Genomic DNA, 19,766 nt, shown 5'->3' with positions numbered 1-19,766 from the left:
CAAAAATGGACACTCTGGAATAATTAGAGATAAGAAGAGAGTGCATTACTAATAAAAACAGGAGTTTGTAAGGCAACAATTTTGGAATGCTGGATAACATCATCGAGGCGTGTCAAAGTGGTCTGAATGAGATTTCCATCGATGCCATCCAGGAAATGTACCGCGACTAGCAGATGCACTGGCATCAGAAAGTCGATACACAAGGGTGGAATTTAAGTAATTTGTACTTTGATCTGCCATCAACTTTTTCCCCAAAATTATTCTACTTATTTTTTGCACAAATCATGTAGATATGCCCTGGAGACCAAAAGCTTAATCCTGAGATTTTGGGCAGAACACAGAAATGAGGCAAGCCACTTGCCATAAAAGCACCCAATCGTTCATAACTCATTACTATAGTATAGTACACCACAAGGTTATTTGTTTGGAAGTTAAACCAACTCTTATTAAATTCAACAAATATTTGTAAAAACTTGATAGAACATATTCACCCAAAACAATTTTTCCTTCATTCCTATCAAAAGGACATGAAAACTACCATTATGAAATAGATGACTCTCAATGAAAAATGAAGGAAAATGAATAATTGTAATTTCATTATGTTTAGGATAACTTTTGGAGGAAAAGACATTCTAAGTCTGAGCAAATGAATCTCTTTTCAGCAACTAGAGCAAGAATTTGTGCATTTAAAAACTAAATCTAGTCTGGACATGCAACCGTATAATAATTAACAGAAATTTTTATCTGAGCCTAGGATATATTGTGCATCAGATAATTATAAATAATTAGGAATAAGTACATGAAGTAGGATTATGATGAAATAAATACAAAAGTTATGAACCCACTGAGTTTCTAAAAACAACAATTGTATTAGGCACATAAACATGCACAAATATAATTAACAATATCAATCATGCATGAATCATTCATGCAGAATTGAAAACTTTTCATGTCAGATACATGCATGCAATAAGAATATAATTATCCATAAAATTCTTACATGAGGCAATAAAATACATACTATATTGTAAGATGCAAACAAAACATGTAACATTCCCAAAATGAAACATTATACTGACCTAAGGAAAGGGATCTAGAGAGACCTGGAGAGAGAATGATTTGTAAATTCATTATATCCCATAAATAGTGGTGAGAAAAGGAATGAATTTTGTAATTATTTTTTGTAAAGCTTGAACTAATCAGTGGAAAAGTAAAGGTATTTTTTATTATAAAAATACCTACTATGTACTAATTTACAGCAAACTAAATCAAGAACATATTAGTCCGAAATACTATCTCAGCTGAAAAGGAATTACGAGCTGCGGAGGAAAAGTTAACCAGAATAAAGTATAAATATACTTGTTCCCAAAATATGGCTGCATTATTATTTATTGCTCTCAGTAACATGTATCGCTTACTAGGAGGTAAACACAAACAAAATAACACAAGCATACTACACTGAGGAAATCCAGAGTCATTGGCACCATCAAGGAGAGCTAGATTTCATCTATTGTATGAATAAAAACTAGGGGAAAAATATCAGAGAAAGTGTGTACATTGCGCTTCCCCAAGGGCATGCTGAAAGGGAAATTAGAACTCCAGCCATTGAGTTCATAATTGACAGAAGGCTACAGGAAATGCTACATAATAATATTTGCACCATCTTGAATCTTGAAAAAACAAATGCAAGATTCAAAGAACAAACATCACCATCATTCCCTAACATCAATTATGAGACTCATCAATCTATTCTTAATGATGAGGACCATTAGGTCAGACCAATTCCTCGGTTGGTGAAAAGTGACTGAGCATTAACAGACTTCGCCATACTATAAGGGGACTATAATTTGTAACTTAACAAATTCAAACCATTTTGAGGAAAGGAACCCGTATCCTATACATGAATGATTTACAGCTCCTGCAACTCCATTTGAAACCCATCTTAACGTATTCAAAATTTCTAATATTGCAATGCCATTCCTAAAGTAATTAACCTTGCGGTTGGATTTAATTGGTGAGGGTAAAACCTACCTTTCCTAAACCTAGGTAGGTAAAATGCACTCATTTAGGGTTGGGGCAGGGGGGGCAGAGCACTTTTCTTCACACGGCCATTAAGTTTCCCATGAATTTCCCGTAATAGGCATCACATAATTTGGTGGCATTTGTGCAGGAGTCACTTTTCGGCATATGAGTTGATTGTCTAAAAAACTTGCTCAATGCTGAGGAGAAGGCAGTCACTGCGTGCGTGCCCACCAGGGTACCTGCAGGCCCTTTCCTTATCCCCAACTTTAAAATGTTCTTACTCACTCTACTGAACTTGCTGATGAACTTACTCTACTAATTGAAATGCTGCATATTTCAAAGATGGGTACATCATAAATGGCTAAAGAAACAATGTTCAAAAACTAAGAATTACTTCCCAGAAGGACAAATATACTAGAAGAATTAAAATACTGATATGAATGAATGTAATATGGCAAATGTCTCTGTCTTGAGCCATAATACAGAGTCAGGCCTCTTCAGCTAGCCACAATATAGCAGGCAGGATTATTTCAAGTTATTATTTATAGCATCCTTGCAAACACATCTTGGAGTCCTTTTAAATTAGACATAATCAAATGCCTTTGGTTGAAATACTATGTCAATTTTATTCTCCATAGTGATTTGTCTCCATGATGGTTAACTATCCTTAAATTTTATAATTACTTATCTAAATATAAAAATGGCAAGAACAGGGTGACGACTGATTAAAAATACCACAGAAAAAATAATACCAACACCAAAAGGGCATAACAAATATATACATTCAGACACTTATGGCAAGTTTCTAAGTTCAAAATTGAAATCACACATTCCTATTTTACAAGTTATGAGTTATAATCTGAGTTATTCTAGGGTAATGATTTTTGCATATACAGGGTCTTCCCAAAAATAAATAGAATGATTTTTTGCCACCAGTGCAGATGGCTGGAGTGGGGTGATTTGTGGTCGGAAAGGTAATGAGAGATCTTGGGAAAGCAACACAACCCACATCAGTTAACTTTGGGCATTTGCAGTGCATGGATTTCTGCTACACAGGATCCCTGTTCAACGGTCACATCACGAATTCATGATAACACTTTCCATGAAGCAATGATATGCGATAAAATTGTGCATTAAGCTTGGAAAATCAGGTTTGGAGACCTTGACCATTGTTATGGATGCTTACGGAGATGGAAAAATGGTCCAAAAATGGTTTTCTGCTTGCACAGGATGTTCAAGGAGGGTAAGAAGGAGGTTGATGATGAAAAATGCCCTGGGCATCCATCAACATCACAGTGTGATGAAAATTGCAAAAAGTGAGACACATGCTCAATTCTGATTGGCTCCCAAGAGTCAGGATGTTAGTAGAAGAGTGGACTATTCAGAAAATAAGAGTGCATTGCATTCTTACAGAAGATTTAGCCATGAGAAAGGTGTGCCAAGATGGTCCCCAAGGTGCTGTCAAAAGACTGCTTGTATGACAATCTGGTCTTGGATCTCTTGGACCACAGCAAAAGTGACCTGAATTTTTTAGACTAGGTGGTTGGTTACTGGTGACGACACATGGGTCTTTGAGTACCATTTTTAATCACTGGATTATGCTAAAAAGGCCATGACTAGGAGCCTGAACAAGGGTCATGTTGATGTCTTACGGAAGGCATACCAAAACTGGCAAAGGCACTGGCATTGGTGGGTCAACACACAAGGGTGATCTTATTAAGAATTTTAGCAATTTGTACTTTGATCTGCAATAAATTCTTTCCCCAGATTTATTCTTCTTATTTTTGGAACCGACATTGTCACAACATTGACAGAGCTACACTATTCCAATTATGTACAGGTGCTAAGGAAATTACGAAACTGCAAAAATGGAAATAAATACAATGGCAAATGTATTTATGTGAAGACATAATATATCATTGTTAGCAAACGTTTTCCGGGAATATCATAAATGGTTGCATGCTTTCTTCAAGAGTTAATGCCAGTAATTTTGCACTTCTGCCTTCCATTTGCTCTCCCTTCCCTCAACTATCCCCTACCATGCTCATTTTTCCTCCCTGATGCCATGCTTTCCACAGAGTAAGTGCCTATGTATGCAATGCCCTCACCAGAAAATCACACTCTACCCATTTGAATCATATGCTATGCAGGAATGAATATTGGTGAACACCAGCACCTCATCAACAGATATAACCTTGGTGCTTCGATAAGGATTCTTTACTTCCACTTCTCAAATTAAATGGCTTTCTCACAATATACATTTCCTAATTCAAACATTCAAAAGTTTCATGCTAGTATAAACAATACCAAGTAGAAAGCATTAAAACTGGTTGCCCAAAAGAAGACCGAAGCATGCAGAGAAATTTATAAGAATTTTTAAAGAATTTCTTGGCCCAAAATATTCTTTCACCACCCATGAAAAGCACTGATAACTAATGTTAACTTACCAAGTGTATCCAATCTTTTCTTTTTCCCTGATGGTTCTGTTCCTGAAGTGGCACGATTTGTGGATGCTGGAATTATGGAAATCTCACCCTCTCCACTCCCACCCAACTGCTCTTTCTCAGTGAAACGCAGGAGAAGTGAATTTCCAAGGCGTGAACCTAAAAACAAGTATCCCTCCTCACAGAGACACATCTGCCGGGAGAAAAATGGGGAACACATTAGCTCAATGCTGATTTCTCTCCCTGCAACACTATTCAAAACAATTTTACCAAATAGCACATTATTACTGAACTACAGAAACTTTGCATTAATGTTGCCCTACAATATTTAAAGGGCCAGTGACATTTGTTTTAGATACAAGTGCACAAGTTCCAAAACAATGCCATGTTTTCAAAAGACAGTGCACCAATATATATTCATGATTTCTTACAACGCAACGATTTCAGAGTGTAAAAATCATTTGCCTTGACCAGGATTTATTATTCACCTCGATCATGCAAGCATGGACAAGAAGATTGGCAGAGTAGAAAAAAAGGTAGAAACAGCTCAAAAGGGTAGTTAGGAAACAATAAAAAAATGAAATAGGATAGATAGATATTATATATATAGGTCTTTATTTGGGCGAAATTGAGACCAGGAGTTAGGAGGAGAAATAGGAGTGGATGAAGAAGCCATGGATTACAGAAGAAGTGATTAGAAAAACTAACGATGGAAGGAAATGGACAAACATAAACACAGAATTAGGATGGAGAATGTATGAGGTGAAAGAAAAGGAGAAAGTACTAATGGCTAAATAAAAAAGTAACATGAGAAAGTAGTAGGGCAAAGGAAATGTGGTGTAAAGAGGATATGGAAAGCTCAGATTCAAGCAGTGTTACATGTAAACAGAAGATGATGATGACCTGGGCAATGTTTCTTTGATGGGAGATGGATAAATGACAAGACAGTGGGCGCCAGGTTTAGCTTACTGCTGCAAACATGGCACGACAACATGTGGTGGCTATCTGCATCCTGGCTGTCTGCAGTGACAAAAATTGGATGCATGACGACAAGACTTCAATTGAACCGAGAAAGACTCTAGAGATATGGAAAGAATAAACACATCTACAGGTCTATATCCCATACATTTTAAGTATATTAGGCCAGCAAGTTTAGACATTAAAACAGTAAATGGCATAGATAGGGATAGGTTAGGCCCCTGCAGATTTGATTGCAAGATAGAAACAGCATTAAGAGAATTGAAATCACATAGGGCCTTGGGGATAGAATACATCCCTAAGGAAGTGCTTAAGGGTTTAGGAAAGTTCAGATGGAGTGGGTTAATTCATAGAATTTATGAGTCAGGGATTGGCAGAGGATTTTGTCAGATCATTATTAGTTAATCATTATCACAAACAAGGGAAAGGCAGCCATATGTGAGGACTAAAGAACAATAAGTTGGATTTTGTATGCAACTAAGGTGGTACTTAGGACCATCAATAGAGGATGGAGAGGAGGGTAAATGAATACATCAGGGATGATCAGAGTTTAGGAAGAGGATATGAAAGTGTGATGCCATTGGAGTAATGAGATTGCTAATAAAGAGGAACATAGAGCATGATTGTGATATTTTCACTTGTTTTATAAATATTGAGAAGACATTTGATAGAGTAAATTGTTAGAGTTGATGAATGCATTCTAGAAGATAGGAGTGGACTGGAGAGATAACAACTTATCTGCAACCTGTATATGTCCCACACAGCTCACATATGGTGGATGGAGGGTGGGCAGTGTTAGGAAGTGGAGTAAAACAAGGGAGCCCATTGTCATTCTTATATATGACAAGAACTGAACATGAGAAATTCATAAAATCAGTAATGGGTGGGCAGCGATATTTATAAAATCAGTAGACGTGCGGATGGCCAGGCTTTAGTTAGCCAGTCAGCCAAGAAGTCACAATCATACCTGAGCACATTAAGAAATCAGTGTGATAGATATGGGATGAGATTAAATGTAAACAAAACAAAGGTAATGAGGTTTTTGAGGAAGAGGTGATCAATGGTGAAGTTAGGCCAAAAAATAGAGCAAGTGCAACAGTTTACATATCTTGGCAAAATTTCGCACCATGTTGGTAATAGTACTAAGAAGAAGAATCGCATTAGGTAAAGAAAGCCGGGCAAGAAACTTCCACTAGGAAGAGAGTTGACGACAAGGTAGTTGAGAATGGACGTTAAGAAAACATTACTGAAAACTATGATATGGAGCATGATTTAGTATCATGCAGAAACATGGTAATTGAAGCAATATGATAGGCACGGATTGAAGGCTTTTTAAATGTGGGTTTGAAGAAGGATAAAAAGGTAAGGTGGAGAGAAAGGAAATACAGCAATAAAGTGCCCTGGTTAGTAGGGGAGGACGGTTGATATGAAGTATTTTGATTGGTGATGGAATGCCAAAGACTGTAATAAGCCCTTTACGAGGGCAAGGGGAGGATGTTATGCAAACAAGGTAGGGGGAGGAAAGGCATAGGAATGTTGTACCGAATGTAGGGAAATAGAAAAGTATTCAGAATTGAAAAGCGGTAAAATTTAGGGTTCGGTGCCAGGTAGCCTTTTAAGACAGAGCTAAGAAATGCAGCTATCATCGGTCTGTGCCCATCCAAAAACTATCCTAAATGATGGACTGTCAATAATAACTACGAAATTACCCTAGTTTACAGTAATACTAAGAGCATTGCACAAGGAACTCAAATCACCATATGTGAATTATTGTAATCACATACCTGATTACACAACATATGAAAGGGACCAGACAAAGGACATTCCATTGTAAATTGATTTCCTAAGAAATAGGACTCACACATGTAGTCAAGACACTAGCAGCTGCTTTGTCAAAGTGGAAACCGCGGACACTCCGCATGCTGTCAGCATAGAGGGTGAGTACATAGAGCTCACCTCCCTTCAGAGAAAGTACAAGACGATCATGGGACAGAAAAGCTGTCTGAGCTCCTTCTAGTGTCATGCGTACACCTTCTTGCACCTCTGTAAAAAAATGCTATCAATTACTACATGACAAAAGTGCATCATATAAATGATGCATTCACATAACAGAAATGCAAATCAATCACCAGGAATATAAAGGAGAGTCTCCGTGTATATCCATTTATACCACGACTATATTTTCCATGTATTTTACTTTTCAATTATCTGTGTTTCATTTGCATCCAACAATGAGGATAATTGAGAGTTAATTGTACATCAAGATTAAAGAATTAATGGAAAATTGGTTTTTGCTTATTCTGGTCTCCATGCTCCTAAGTCATTGGGTAATTTCAAGACTATTCCTCTTAAACAGCTTATGATGTGACATCCCTAAACCCCAAACTTCAATGGCAATTGATTGTGATTCTCACCAAGTCCTTCAAAGATTCTGAAAGCACCCAAATGGTACGCAAAAGGAAACAGGCTGATGCTCAATTACTGGTGACCATTCAGCAACCTACAGCAAATCATAACTCCTACGGCATTAGAAGTTTCAAGGAGATGGTTTGAACTATTATCTTACTAAAATTACTCTCAGAACACCAGAAGCAGCTCTTTGCAAACAATACCAATAAATCTCTGACTCTATTTGAAACCCCTAAGCTGGCCTATACCCTCAGTAAGAAGTATGTAAATCTTGAACAACCTCTCAAATCAGACAAAATGAACAGAAGGCAGTAACTCATATCTTTTATAAATTAAACTTTCACCACAGATTTTTATCTAGAATCTATTCTGGTATTATACATCATGGCAGTCAAATTAAGCCAGCCTTCTAGATGTAGAAGTTAGGTACTTAAATTTCATGCTTAAAGTTTTACCTTCTCTGAAGGAAACTTCTCTAGCCGAAGGAAAAAACACATTTACTGAGTAAGAATGAGAAATTAGATAACTTACTAAGGGGAAAATTTGAAGAACTATCTGCAACGGAATTAAGCGAAACAGCATAAGGTGGCACACTTTGGTTTAGGTACAGCAGAGCATTTGCTGCCAGGACTAGTGTCCCCCCAATGGGACGACGGACAGGCACAGCCCTGAGGCAGTCAAAAGGCAGCCCTGATACTGACCAAATTATGGGATGGACCCGCTGCTGAATGTTCAAGGATATAGCCACAAGAGCACAAGTGTCTCTACGCACTGCTATACGCCTGTGGAAAGAGTGAAATTCATTAGGTAAAAAATTTTCAAGTTAATGCAATAAAATTATTAAATAAAATTGATTAAATGACTGCATTAACATATTTCATCTATAAATGGTAAACACAATTGCATAAATACAGAGATATAATAAAATTTTGGCTAAATATAATTCTGGCTAAATGTTTTTAAAATTTTCAAAATTAACATGCAACATCATATAGAAAACCTATATATTTTTCACAGTGAGTCACAAATCATATATCTACCTATCTAATTGTACTCACCCTGGGAATGTTCTTACAGGTTCATATAGGATCAGCAAAGTCGGTTCATAATAGCCATGGAGAAACTGCACATCAATCACATTATCCATTTTCTCATCAAGGTCTTTCAGAACGACTAGATATGAAGATAACACAACTGGAGTAGCCTGTAGAAACCAATATCTGATTACAATCACCAGACTAGTTTAAATTGAACAGTATTCCACTTAAATATTACAAAGTAATGGATCCCTTGTTTCTTCAAGATGGCCAACATGTTGTTAGAATTGTGCAAAATTTGCTCTGAAATATTTGATGGTAATATTGTAATTTTCCTCTGTGAGCCACATGGTATATGTCATGTTTCCACATTCAGTGCATCACTCTAACAAAATGCCACTAACTCATCTCACACTTGAATATGTCAATGTGAAGATTCAGCCCTCCTGCCAAATTTACATTGCACCCACAAATTTGACTCCATGGTGGCAACTCAGTCGGAATTTGGAGTCTGTGAAAATGCAATCTTTGCAGATATAGCTCCTCAAAAATGAAGTTAGTGCCTAAGTAAGTTGCCAGTGGACCTTGTCACAAATGCAAACAATGCTGCTAAGATGAAAAAACAAGTCCCTTTTGTCAGTGAGGTTCAGTGTTAGGCACCTAAGGCATACTTAGATATGGTGAGGTGAAATTACCCTTCAATGAATGCAGTTGGTGCATCATCTAAATATAATCAGGACACTTCCAAAACCTCAACGATACATGTGAAAGCCTGTGGTAAAGTGACTGCATAAAGGGTGAATTGTGGAAAATTAGGAGAAGCTGTGAAAACAAATCATGCCAATGATCTACACATAGAGTCCCCCAAACAAACCTCTAATGAGTAAAGATAAGACTACTGTTTAAAAAGTTCCAGAACTTATTGAATGGCAAGCCACCAGTTGGTTATTTTTTAATTTGCTTGAAGGCATTGGTTCAGCTGAAACTTCCCAAATGACCACTTTCAACCATTTTGTCAATATCTTGTTTGGTTGATCAGTTACGCCCATTTATGTGAAGGGGTGTTCGTGGAATGCTGAAAAAATTTGCTCCGTGGAAATGAGCTCTTTGAAGGAGCAGCATTTTTCTGTGAAATTCTGCAAATCCTTCAAGGAAACTTAGAACTGATTCCCAAGGCTTATGGTAAGGACACTATGAAATGTACTGCATGTTATGAGTGGTTTACTCAGTTCAAAGAGGGGTGGCAATCAATGGAAGACGATGAGCATAACGGAAGACCACCAATGTCAACTGATGACCCCTAGACTAAGAAAGTGATCGACCTCATTCATGAAAATCCACGTTTGACTGTCATGAAACTCGTAGCAGTGTGGCATCTCAATTGATTCGTGCTACGAAATCATGACTGAAAATTTGAGGATGCACTGAGCTGCCACCAAATTTGTGCCTCGCCTGATGACAGCAGACGAGAAACAACATTGAGTTCGAGTCTGTCAGGAACTGTTTGATTGAGCTGAAGAGGATAACACTTTCTTGTCCAGGATCATAAAGGTGATGAGTCATGGGTTCATCAATATGACATTGAAACAAAAGTGCAAGCTTCACAATGGATTGGTGAAATATACCCCACCCCAAATAACCTCAACGAGTTTGCTTAAATACAAAGGTGATGCTGATCGTTTTTTCGATGCAAAGGGGGTTGTGCATCAAAAATACCTACCTAGAGGCCAGACAGTCAACACAGAGTACTCCCTGTGGATTATGAAATACCTAAGAGAGGTAATTAGGCAAAAATGGCTCCAACGTTTTAGGAGCGGCAAGTGGTTTTTTCACCATGACAACGAAACAGCTCATTCGTCTCTCAGAACTGGATTTTTTAGCCCAAAACAAGACCACTGTGCTTTCCCACCCATACTATTCACCAGACCTGAACCATGTGACTTTTCCCTGTTCCTCAAATTAAAAACCCTGCTCAAGGGTAAAAGATTTGCCACCATTCCAGAGAGAGAGAAAATTCAATGGAGGAGTTAATGAGCATTCAGGAAGAAGCATCCAGGAGTTTGAAAATATGTTCGAATTGCCGACTAATTTCCCTCAATATTACAAAATTCAGGACCAGATTCACTTCATTTTTATTTTACAGCATCCCTAAGAATGTAGTTATGCAGCCAGGCCTACTTTCAAAAGGAAGCCTACTACTACTTTAGGCCTACAGACAATCAAGACATGTCATTTTGCAGTTTACAACAATCTTTGGCACACTGTATGTACAAGCACTGCTGAGAAAAAGGCACAAAAGCTAAAGTTGACGACACATCGAAGAGATAATTCTTTGGGATTGAGGAGGGATTTAATGGGAAATACATTTGTAAATATACTCTAACCTTTTGCATCAACAGTAGTGAATTTTCAATACCAAAATATTAAAATGTGTTCACTCAACTATACATATATCTAAGTATAACTGTGGAATGCATATAAAAATCGCAAAAAATGGCCCACATAAAAAAAAGATGGCAGCCATGCAATAATACTTTGATACTAAAACATCCTATGTCAACGGGAGCCATTGCCAATTTTTAGCTCTTGTAAATTTCCTTGCCATGCTTTATTCAAAAACTTACAAGACATATCTTAACTGATAATAATAGAACTTTGGAACTTATTAAAACAAGATTATATCAAAGATTGTGGTCAGCCAATAAAAATTAATTTTCTTAGAATTAAATACTCTAAATATTTTCAATAACATGACCTTTCAGACTGATTAATAAAAGTTCAAAAAATGGGAAATGCAACCATGCATCCTTATTTGGGCTAATAATATATTTTTGATATTTGTGTTAATCACTTAGTTTATGTATGAAAGATATGATTACCTGCAGAGCAATTATTGTAAACAAATTAGAATGGCACTCATAAAATTATCAGGTTCAGAAGCTTTTTGCTTGATTCAGATAATTATTTTCCATTGCCAAAATCATGTTTTAATCTGAAGTTCACTCTAACCCATCACAAATATGATCAAATCACTAATTTACTTCCCCCTATTCCTTTCTCTCTTGAGGTTTTTTTCTATCACACTAGACCTTTTAACACACACAGTTAAGAGTGGGTGGAACCATTTGTGATGGGATGCTTTAGCACAACCCATTTGACTCAATTCAACCTATCTCTAGTGCAGTTGTATGCCATCAAATGTTTTTAAATCAAAAATATCCCGAATAACCTGCCTCAACAAAATATAAGAAATGCACTACATAAAATTTATTCATGTATGAAATTCATTACAGCTAGCCCCAATATCTAATGTATCTAGTCCTATAATTAATGTCAGCCTTCTGGACTGTCAATTGTAACAAGACCCAGGCACAGATGGAATTTTCAGTTTGGACTAAGAATTGGAGTCTAATGCCTATATGGCACACAAAATAATGTTTTAGGAGGATGATAGCAGCTTAAAAATGAATATTTTATGGTGCCATCATAGTTGACACCCACCTGAATATCACTTTCTAATAAAACTGCATTGACCTAAATCACATCATCAAATAATTTCCATGCATTGAAAAATAAATATATAGAATGGAATAAAAATATATAAAAACACAGAATTTGCAAAAAAAAAACAGAAAAGTGCCAAGAAAGATTGTGGAAACTCGAGTATTGAAGTGAATTGAGTTACTAATTGATGAAGGAATTTTTTTTAAACAATTGACAATAAAAACTATTAATATACACTTTTAATACCCATTAAAATGTGACAGCAAGTGTATTATGGCAGGATAAGGATTTCATGGAGCAAATCACCATTTCAAAAGAAACCAACATTATCATACTCACAATCAATGATTAAAAAAATACTAACTCTTCAAACATGAGAACTATGAGATATTGATATTGAAATGTAATGAAATAATTGACTTTGTAATTATTTCATTACATTTCAATATGTTATGCAAATTCCACAAAGTTACGCCTGAGACAACAAATGAGATATTGACACCAGACTTAGGTGATGTGCACTCAAGGGGCAAATTTCAGATCATATGCAATTTCATGACAAGGGTAGAAAAAGAAACTTTGCACTCGACTGTCCCTTAATGAGGATCAAACCATTGTGGACAAACATCCCCCCCCCCTCATTTAATGATGAACAAAATGTGTTTTTTTCCACTGTTCTCCCAAAGAACCCCCCCTTACCTTCCTCCCCTCTTATAGTCAGGCCATATAAGTTGAAAAAATGTTCATGTATGTCACCTGATGATGATGCGCAGCATCAAAACCATGGTCGTGTGAAGTATTAAATGTTTACGTGGAAGAAGTTTCTTTTCCTACCCTCATCATGAAGGAATTCCACAAAGTTAAGCCTGAAACTATTATGCCTGCCATATGCAATTTCATTCATTCCTGAATTTAGTAGAAAAAGAATGACAAATTCCTCCAAGTTAATATAAATATTATGTCAATTTCAGACCTAAATGAAAATTTCAAGTAATACTTTCTGCCAATTCAGTACCTTTTACTAGATGAGCAAGGCTTCAAATTTAAGACCTACGAACTATGTGATACTTTAGTACCACCAACACTATTGGTGTTCATGTTAATTTCTCCTGTAGATAGTTAAATATTGTGAGTTGTGTTCATAAAGTATTTCAGCTGAATGTAGTAAGACACCACACACCTAATGCAGCCACTATTTAGTCAAGGCTGATGTTCTAGGTAGGCAGTTTTAATAACCTTCTGCACTTGCCAGATTACAAAAAAGTAAACATAAGCAAAGATTGTGTTGAAAGAATTCAACTAAATAAAGAGGATCAACAACAATTCCATAGGGAGAAGCAGTAAAAAAGAGAATAATATCCTGGCCTTTCCAATTTCCAAATATCTACTGAGGTACCATGCAGAGTTGTATTGTCATCAGAATCTATGGAAGAACGTCACATAATTCAGAAATAATAAGATTTGAAAAACAGGCATTAAGTAACCACAATTAGCTGAGTATTGCAATTACGTTGGATGCTTTAAGCGTTTGAAAGTAAGGAATTTCATAAGACATTGTCTCAGGTGTTACTTGGTGGAAGTCTTTCATGGTAAATGAAGGAAGATTAACTTTCCATATTACACTGGGCTTTCTATTTTCCACAACCATGGCTTTGTCGCAAGGCAAAATTATCAGGTCATGCGATGAAACCATGGTCGTGGAAAATAAAAAGTAGTGGTAGTATTTAGGGGAGGCGACTGACTGCTGAGGTCATTAGCACCATAGGGGATGGACAGGAAAGGATGGGAAGGGTGGAGAGAAACCTGGCGTCGGCATTGGCCTGCTCTTTACGAAAGTCGCCAAGGGGTCCGCAGCTTAACGTCCCATCCGAGGGATGGCGTACTCACTAACAAAGCACCTCAAGTAGGGATCGAGATACCTCTGAAAAATATTCAACTGCGCCGGGATTTGAACCTGGGCCCTCTGGGTGGGAAGCCAGTACGTTAGCCCCCGCACCATCTCGATCCCCTCACTTTTGGAATCCATTCAAATGATATCCTTTTAATATTTATGAATGTAATAACTGTGATTGCTGAACCAATGGTTGATGGACTGAAAATGAGTTTAGTATGCAGACAGCAGTTTGAAAGACCTTGGCAAAACCTTAAAAGCCTTTATTTATTCTGTATACTGTGGTGTGTATGCTTTACGTCCCATCCAACGGATGGCGTACTCACTCAAAGTGCCCTCCACAAAGCACCTCAAGTAGGGATTGCGATACCACTGAAAAATATTCAACACCGCCGGGATTTGAACCCGAGCCCTCTGGGTGGGAAGCCAGTACGATAGCCACCACACCAATCCCGGAAAATAAATAGTCCTATGAAATCTGCAAAGTCATTCTTCATTCATTTATGATGAATTTTTAAACAAGCTGCATTTTAAAGAGTAATTTTATTTAAATGTCCTTTGAGTGAGTAACACACTCAATTTAAATGTCTCCCATTCTTGAAGAACCACAAAACTTCATGTTCCACACATCATTATTAAGCAGAAAATATAAGCAAATAAAAGTTTGATTCAATGCAGGTTTTCAAATTTAAATGATAAAAACAACTGGCTTCCTGGTCGGCTTTCAACTACATTTTTTAATATAAACTTAACAATGGAGACCAATGCATTTTTTTTCACCCAATAAAATGAATAATTGCAATAAAGCTTCTCTGGAGATAAGCTTCCAAAACAGGTATTGTTGATGAGATTGTCAAATGCTTCCACACTGGTATTTCATTACATAAATGGGTTCTCTCACTCAGCAAACAGGGTTGACAGAAACCTGTTGGCAAGCACTTTTATCAATTTATCACCTTTCTCAAGAGCATTCAGCCCAAGTTACTTCTGAGAAAATTTTGATTTTTGGAAGAAATATAACTTCTCTTCAAAAATAGCATCTGATAACAGCAAATTACCACCACACTTGCATCAGAATGAGTACACACCGACTCTCTCCCAGCATCTTCCCAACCTCCATTTACCATCACCTGCTCAAATAGCAATCATCAGAATTGTTTACCTTCCTAAAATGAATCTTAAATATTTTTTCCCAATCCAAATTCGAAAGGTTCATATAACAAAACCATACAGAGGGCTTGAAAATCGACTTATACCTTAGAAATAACGCCCAAACATTTCTCCGTAACAGCAGGTGGTACATAAGGAGAAATTGGCCTATCTACCTTGACATGCATCACACATTCCAAAGCATTAAGTACTAGATGATCTGTATTACCCTTTCATATGAAACCAATGGGACTGGATTTGGAATCAGCATGCCTGGGAAATTAAAGGCAAAAACAATAACTTCTGATACTAAATGATGCTTTAACACATGTCAAACCTTCGAGGTTCCAGAAGGAGTAACACCAGCACCAAGAGAAGCTCCAAATGATGAGGATGAGTTCCGTGAAGGTGAGTTTGCACTGTCATTTAGTGATGATCCAAGCCCAGGGTGGGTCGGATCATCTGCTGGCACATCCCTTCGAAAAGGCAGCACAACTAGTTTCCGGCCATACACAGTCATTACGGCACATCTCCCTTCTGGATCCACACGTACCATTGGTATATGATGATGATGAGTCCAACCACCCTATAAGCATGGTAGGTCGAAATCTAGTTAAAGGATGACGAGTTGGATTGGTAATTCTTATGGAAGACATAACCAAGCTATTGTTATATCATGACCATTACTAAAACTGAAGTTTTAAGAGTAATGCATACAAATAACAAAAATTGAACAAATTCGCTGGCTTTAAAGGAAAATAGTATGTATCTTCTATATGCTAACAATGAACACAACATGGATTTCTCTTCCGTCACAAAAAACAAGCCAACCATATAACAAAGATGATTTCATATAAAATCACCCTTCACCACAAGAAAAATGTTGCAGAAAGTAACAACACCCAAAAAAATAAGTTATTCAAATAATCTATAATTGAATGGTATCCACTTACTCGCATTTCATCATCCTCGAAGTAATGAAGAGAAAGAGTGCGTAAATCATGAACTTCGGGGTCATATTCTACCACACTCAGCTTGGCATCACGAAAGCTGAGCAAGAGGGCATCTCGCGGAGAAGAAGCTAAGGCGACACTCTGAATACTCATAACATTCCCAAACAATGAGAATGTGCACAAACACTCTAATTTCATCTTTGGAGGATGTTTAACTAGAAAAAAATATACATTATTACAGGTGTCGCAGTCATTTTGCTGAACATGAAAAGCATTCATGTGTCAAAGTCGCCCCGAATAAAGCTACTACATATTTAAATAATAAAAGATAACAAGCAACAAAAAATATTGCTGATGTGAATAGCATGATCTTTGGGACGATGCATTGAGTGGTATTTCAACAAAATACTAAATATAGGTTACACTCTGTGGTAATGCATCAAATAGACGATAATCTGGCAAAAAATGAGCATACCTGAAAACATCTCCTTCTTCTTTGGATCTGCATCTGGTATTAATCGGAATACCCTGATTATATTAGCACCCGCAACAACTAGAGATTTTTCATTTCTATTAAAAAAGTGACATGAAATGGCATGCTCCACTGCAGTGGGTGGGTGAGTGTATTTGCAGATTGAAAACATTGTGTCCGTGGGACTAACAGTTTACTTTGGAAGCAAATGCGAAAGTTTTGTGACTAACGCAATAAATAACTTCACTGAATATAAGGCATTAACTTTAACAAAACCAAGCAGCAAACGCAATGTGACTTTCAAACCTACTTAAATACTACAGTCAAGCACATTAACTGTTTCCGGTTACAATTTGAAAAAATTCCTAATGGATTTATTATTAAAGGATAACTCAATAACTTTATTCATTTATAACAAATGCAATAACGAAAATACAATCATAACACCGCCGGAACCACACATCCTTTTGTCCCGGTTGTACACAAACATGTCGATAGAATCGATATATTACAGACAGAATAGGCGATATATTGACATCGATGTGATAACTATCGAAAGCATCGATATTATAAGAGATGTAACGAATGTGAATTGTTACAATTGTGTAAGAAACTGAGCTTTATCAAAAACTCACATTCCGAGTTCTGAGTTGAATTCATTGTGCTTGGCCGTTTTACCTGCTAATAATCATGCTAATATTCATCTAGTGAAGTTATGGTTTCTACCGTCGGTAAAGTAGCTATTGGATGGTATGTACTTAACCGGCACATGGGAAGTTCAAAGTGACCTGTATTAGTACTCGTGAATTAAAAATAAATCATCATTCTAGGGTGGTTGTGATCGCCGGTGGTCTATCAGCATTTTTAGTTTCTAAGAAGAGCATTGACCAGAAAAGGTTGGAGAATATGCAAGCCAGGGACCGAATGAGGAAGGCTAACTTCGGAGAATACCCTGAGAGTTACCGCAAGTTTAACGGCTAAGAAGTGTTCACGTGGTTCTCGACTTTGTGTTTTAAGTAAATAATTTCTTGTGTTTCCTAAAAGACTTAATAATGGCTGCCGGAGGTTTGCCGCAACTAGATGTTGCAAAAATGCAACTGGTGCAGGAATTGGAAATAGAAATGATGTCCGACATGTACAATCGAATGACGGCCTCATGCCATCGGAAATGCATTCCTCCTAAGTACTTAGATGCGGACCTTGGGAAAGGTGAATCAGTGTGTCTTGATCGTTGCATTGCCAAATATCTTGATGTCCACGAGAGGATCGGCAAGAAGCTCACCCAGCTCTCCGTTCAAGACGAGGACTTCGTGAAAAAACTGCAAGGGGAGCAACAGAAGAGCTAAATTCACATAATTACGTGTGTAACGTGAATGTCATGTGGATGGTGCTATTAGGTGGATGACAAATCCGTAAAGAGAGAATGTAGACAGTGATATGTAGTCTGTTAATTAGATATTGTTGAATGTTTAACGGTAATTGAAAACTGCATTGATGTTATTATTAGTTGTTGCAATAAAACTTGAGACATATTTTCACGTTTATTTCTAAGTGTCAATATTTGTGGTGGCGTTACCCATGGCAACAATTACATGAAATTTGACGTATTCTATTATTCCACATTAAACCGAATATACTAAGTTTTTTGAGCCTCAATCAATCGAAGATAATGAGCACTTTCATTCCGAAGGTGTTTTAAATTGACTTTAATTTTCAGCGTTTTTATTGTTCTTGGAATCAAAGCTAGGGTACATAAGTGTCAAGGTACCTCCATGTTAATGTTTTGCTTGATACTAATAAAATGAATTTTTTTTTCCACTCGCTTTTCTTTACCAACGCTCAGTCCTGCAATTAAAGCATTACGATACATGGATGGCTTGTACAATTTCCTGAGGGAGCTGCACGTCAGAGCTATTTTGGAATTAGCTGCAGAGAAGAAGATATTAACCCTTAATCTTAGCCATTTTGAAATTACCTCAATACCACCTCAACTGTACGAGTTGAAGAACGTAGAGAGTATACATCTCCAGAACAATCACATACGTGAAATATCCCCACAAATTAAAAACCTTAAGGTCATTTGAGAAATTATTTGTCGTTGAAATGTTTGAAGGAAATTCTGTCAAAACTTATTACAATTTTTAAACCACCTTTTGGCGTTCTGAGCAATTTTCGCGTGCATAATGTGACTTGAAATTGCCCCAGTAATTAATTTTAAGCATCATTCTCTTTAGAACCTGTTATTCCTTGGACTGGATTATAATAATCTCCAAACTCTTCCAAAGGAAATTAAACGTCTGGGAAATACTTTATCAGGGTTGAACCTGAGTCATAATCCTTTGAATGCCATTCCACCAGAGATAGGATATCTTAAAGGACTGGGAAGCCTGTGGTTGAACAAAACCCGTATTTTTGAATTACCTAAGGAGGTAATTACTCAACAAATTGTGATTTCTTGTGGCTTACGTATTAATGTATATACACTTGTGCTTACCAATTGCATATTATAATCATAGCATAATGGAATTTATTTTGTTTGATTTTTAATATTTAGCAGAATTCCATAGGATTACAATTCTCATTTTTAAACAAGTAGCTAAGAGCATTATCAGCTAACTCATCTTTTACCCTATTGCGAACAAAATATGAACTCCTTGCCTGGAAACCGTAGTTTAAAGTGAAATATATGATCAATGCCATGTTATTTAGTTCAAAATCGACTAAAAAGAAATTGATAATCACAGGTGCTTTCACTTATCACATATTTCATCATCCTCACAGTTTCACTGATTCTTTCTATGATGTGAGAAATGTCTTCCAGATTTTACTCTTAACCCTTAATAATATTCTAAATCATTGAAAGTTCAAGACAAAGCAATTTATTTTAAAACCACATGAATGAGTATA

At 36.8% G+C, this 19,766-nt stretch overlaps 2 protein-coding genes across 4 annotated transcripts in view; one reads left to right on the top strand and one right to left on the bottom strand.

The window, feature by feature from the left end:
• The window catches only part of Cpsf160 (cleavage and polyadenylation specificity factor subunit 1), a 57,784-nt gene extending 40,477 nt beyond the window's left edge, over positions 1–17,307 (bottom strand). Inside the window, exons 1-9 of one of the 3 annotated variants that reach the window (XM_071592325.1) lie at positions 17,170–17,306; positions 16,863–16,895; positions 16,388–16,602; positions 15,772–16,020; positions 8,912–9,057; positions 8,385–8,635; positions 7,306–7,487; positions 4,470–4,659; positions 1,080–1,103 (exon numbers count right to left, since the gene is read on the bottom strand). In XM_071592325.1, coding sequence (XP_071448426.1) covers positions 1,080–1,103; positions 4,470–4,659; positions 7,306–7,487; positions 8,385–8,635; positions 8,912–9,057; positions 15,772–16,020; positions 16,388–16,602; positions 16,863–16,872 — 1,267 coding nt within the window. In that variant the 5' untranslated portion in view covers positions 16,873–16,895; positions 17,170–17,306. Of the gene's footprint in view, positions 1–1,079; positions 1,104–4,469; positions 4,660–7,305; positions 7,488–8,384; positions 8,636–8,911; positions 9,058–15,771; positions 16,021–16,387; positions 16,603–16,862 lie in introns of all 3 variants that reach the window. The other 2 variants (XM_071592323.1, XM_071592324.1) reach the window with 2 other exon arrangements.
• Positions 17,308–17,427: 120 nt separating this feature from the next.
• Positions 17,428–18,391, top strand: Tim10 (translocase of inner membrane 10). Its single transcript, XM_071592036.1, has one exon. It carries the CDS (start codon positions 17,912–17,914, stop codon positions 18,203–18,205), a length of 294 nt encoding a protein of 97 aa, XP_071448137.1. The 5' UTR covers positions 17,428–17,911; the 3' UTR covers positions 18,206–18,391.
• The last annotated feature ends 1,375 nt before the right edge of the window (positions 18,392–19,766 follow it).

The sequence above is a fragment of the Hetaerina americana genome, unplaced genomic scaffold (genome assembly GCF_022747635.1).
Source record: "Hetaerina americana unplaced genomic scaffold, ioHetAmer1.1.p SCAF_5, whole genome shotgun sequence".
Taxonomy (NCBI): Eukaryota; Metazoa; Arthropoda; class Insecta; order Odonata; family Calopterygidae; genus Hetaerina; species Hetaerina americana.
This window is presented reverse-complemented; position numbering and strand designations above follow the sequence as displayed.

What these genes read in the sequence shown, in the direction of transcription:
- Tim10 (XM_071592036.1), top strand. Translation starts at nt 17,912, where the DNA reads ATGGCTGCCGGAGGTTTGCCGCAACTAGATGTTGCAAAAATGCAACTG.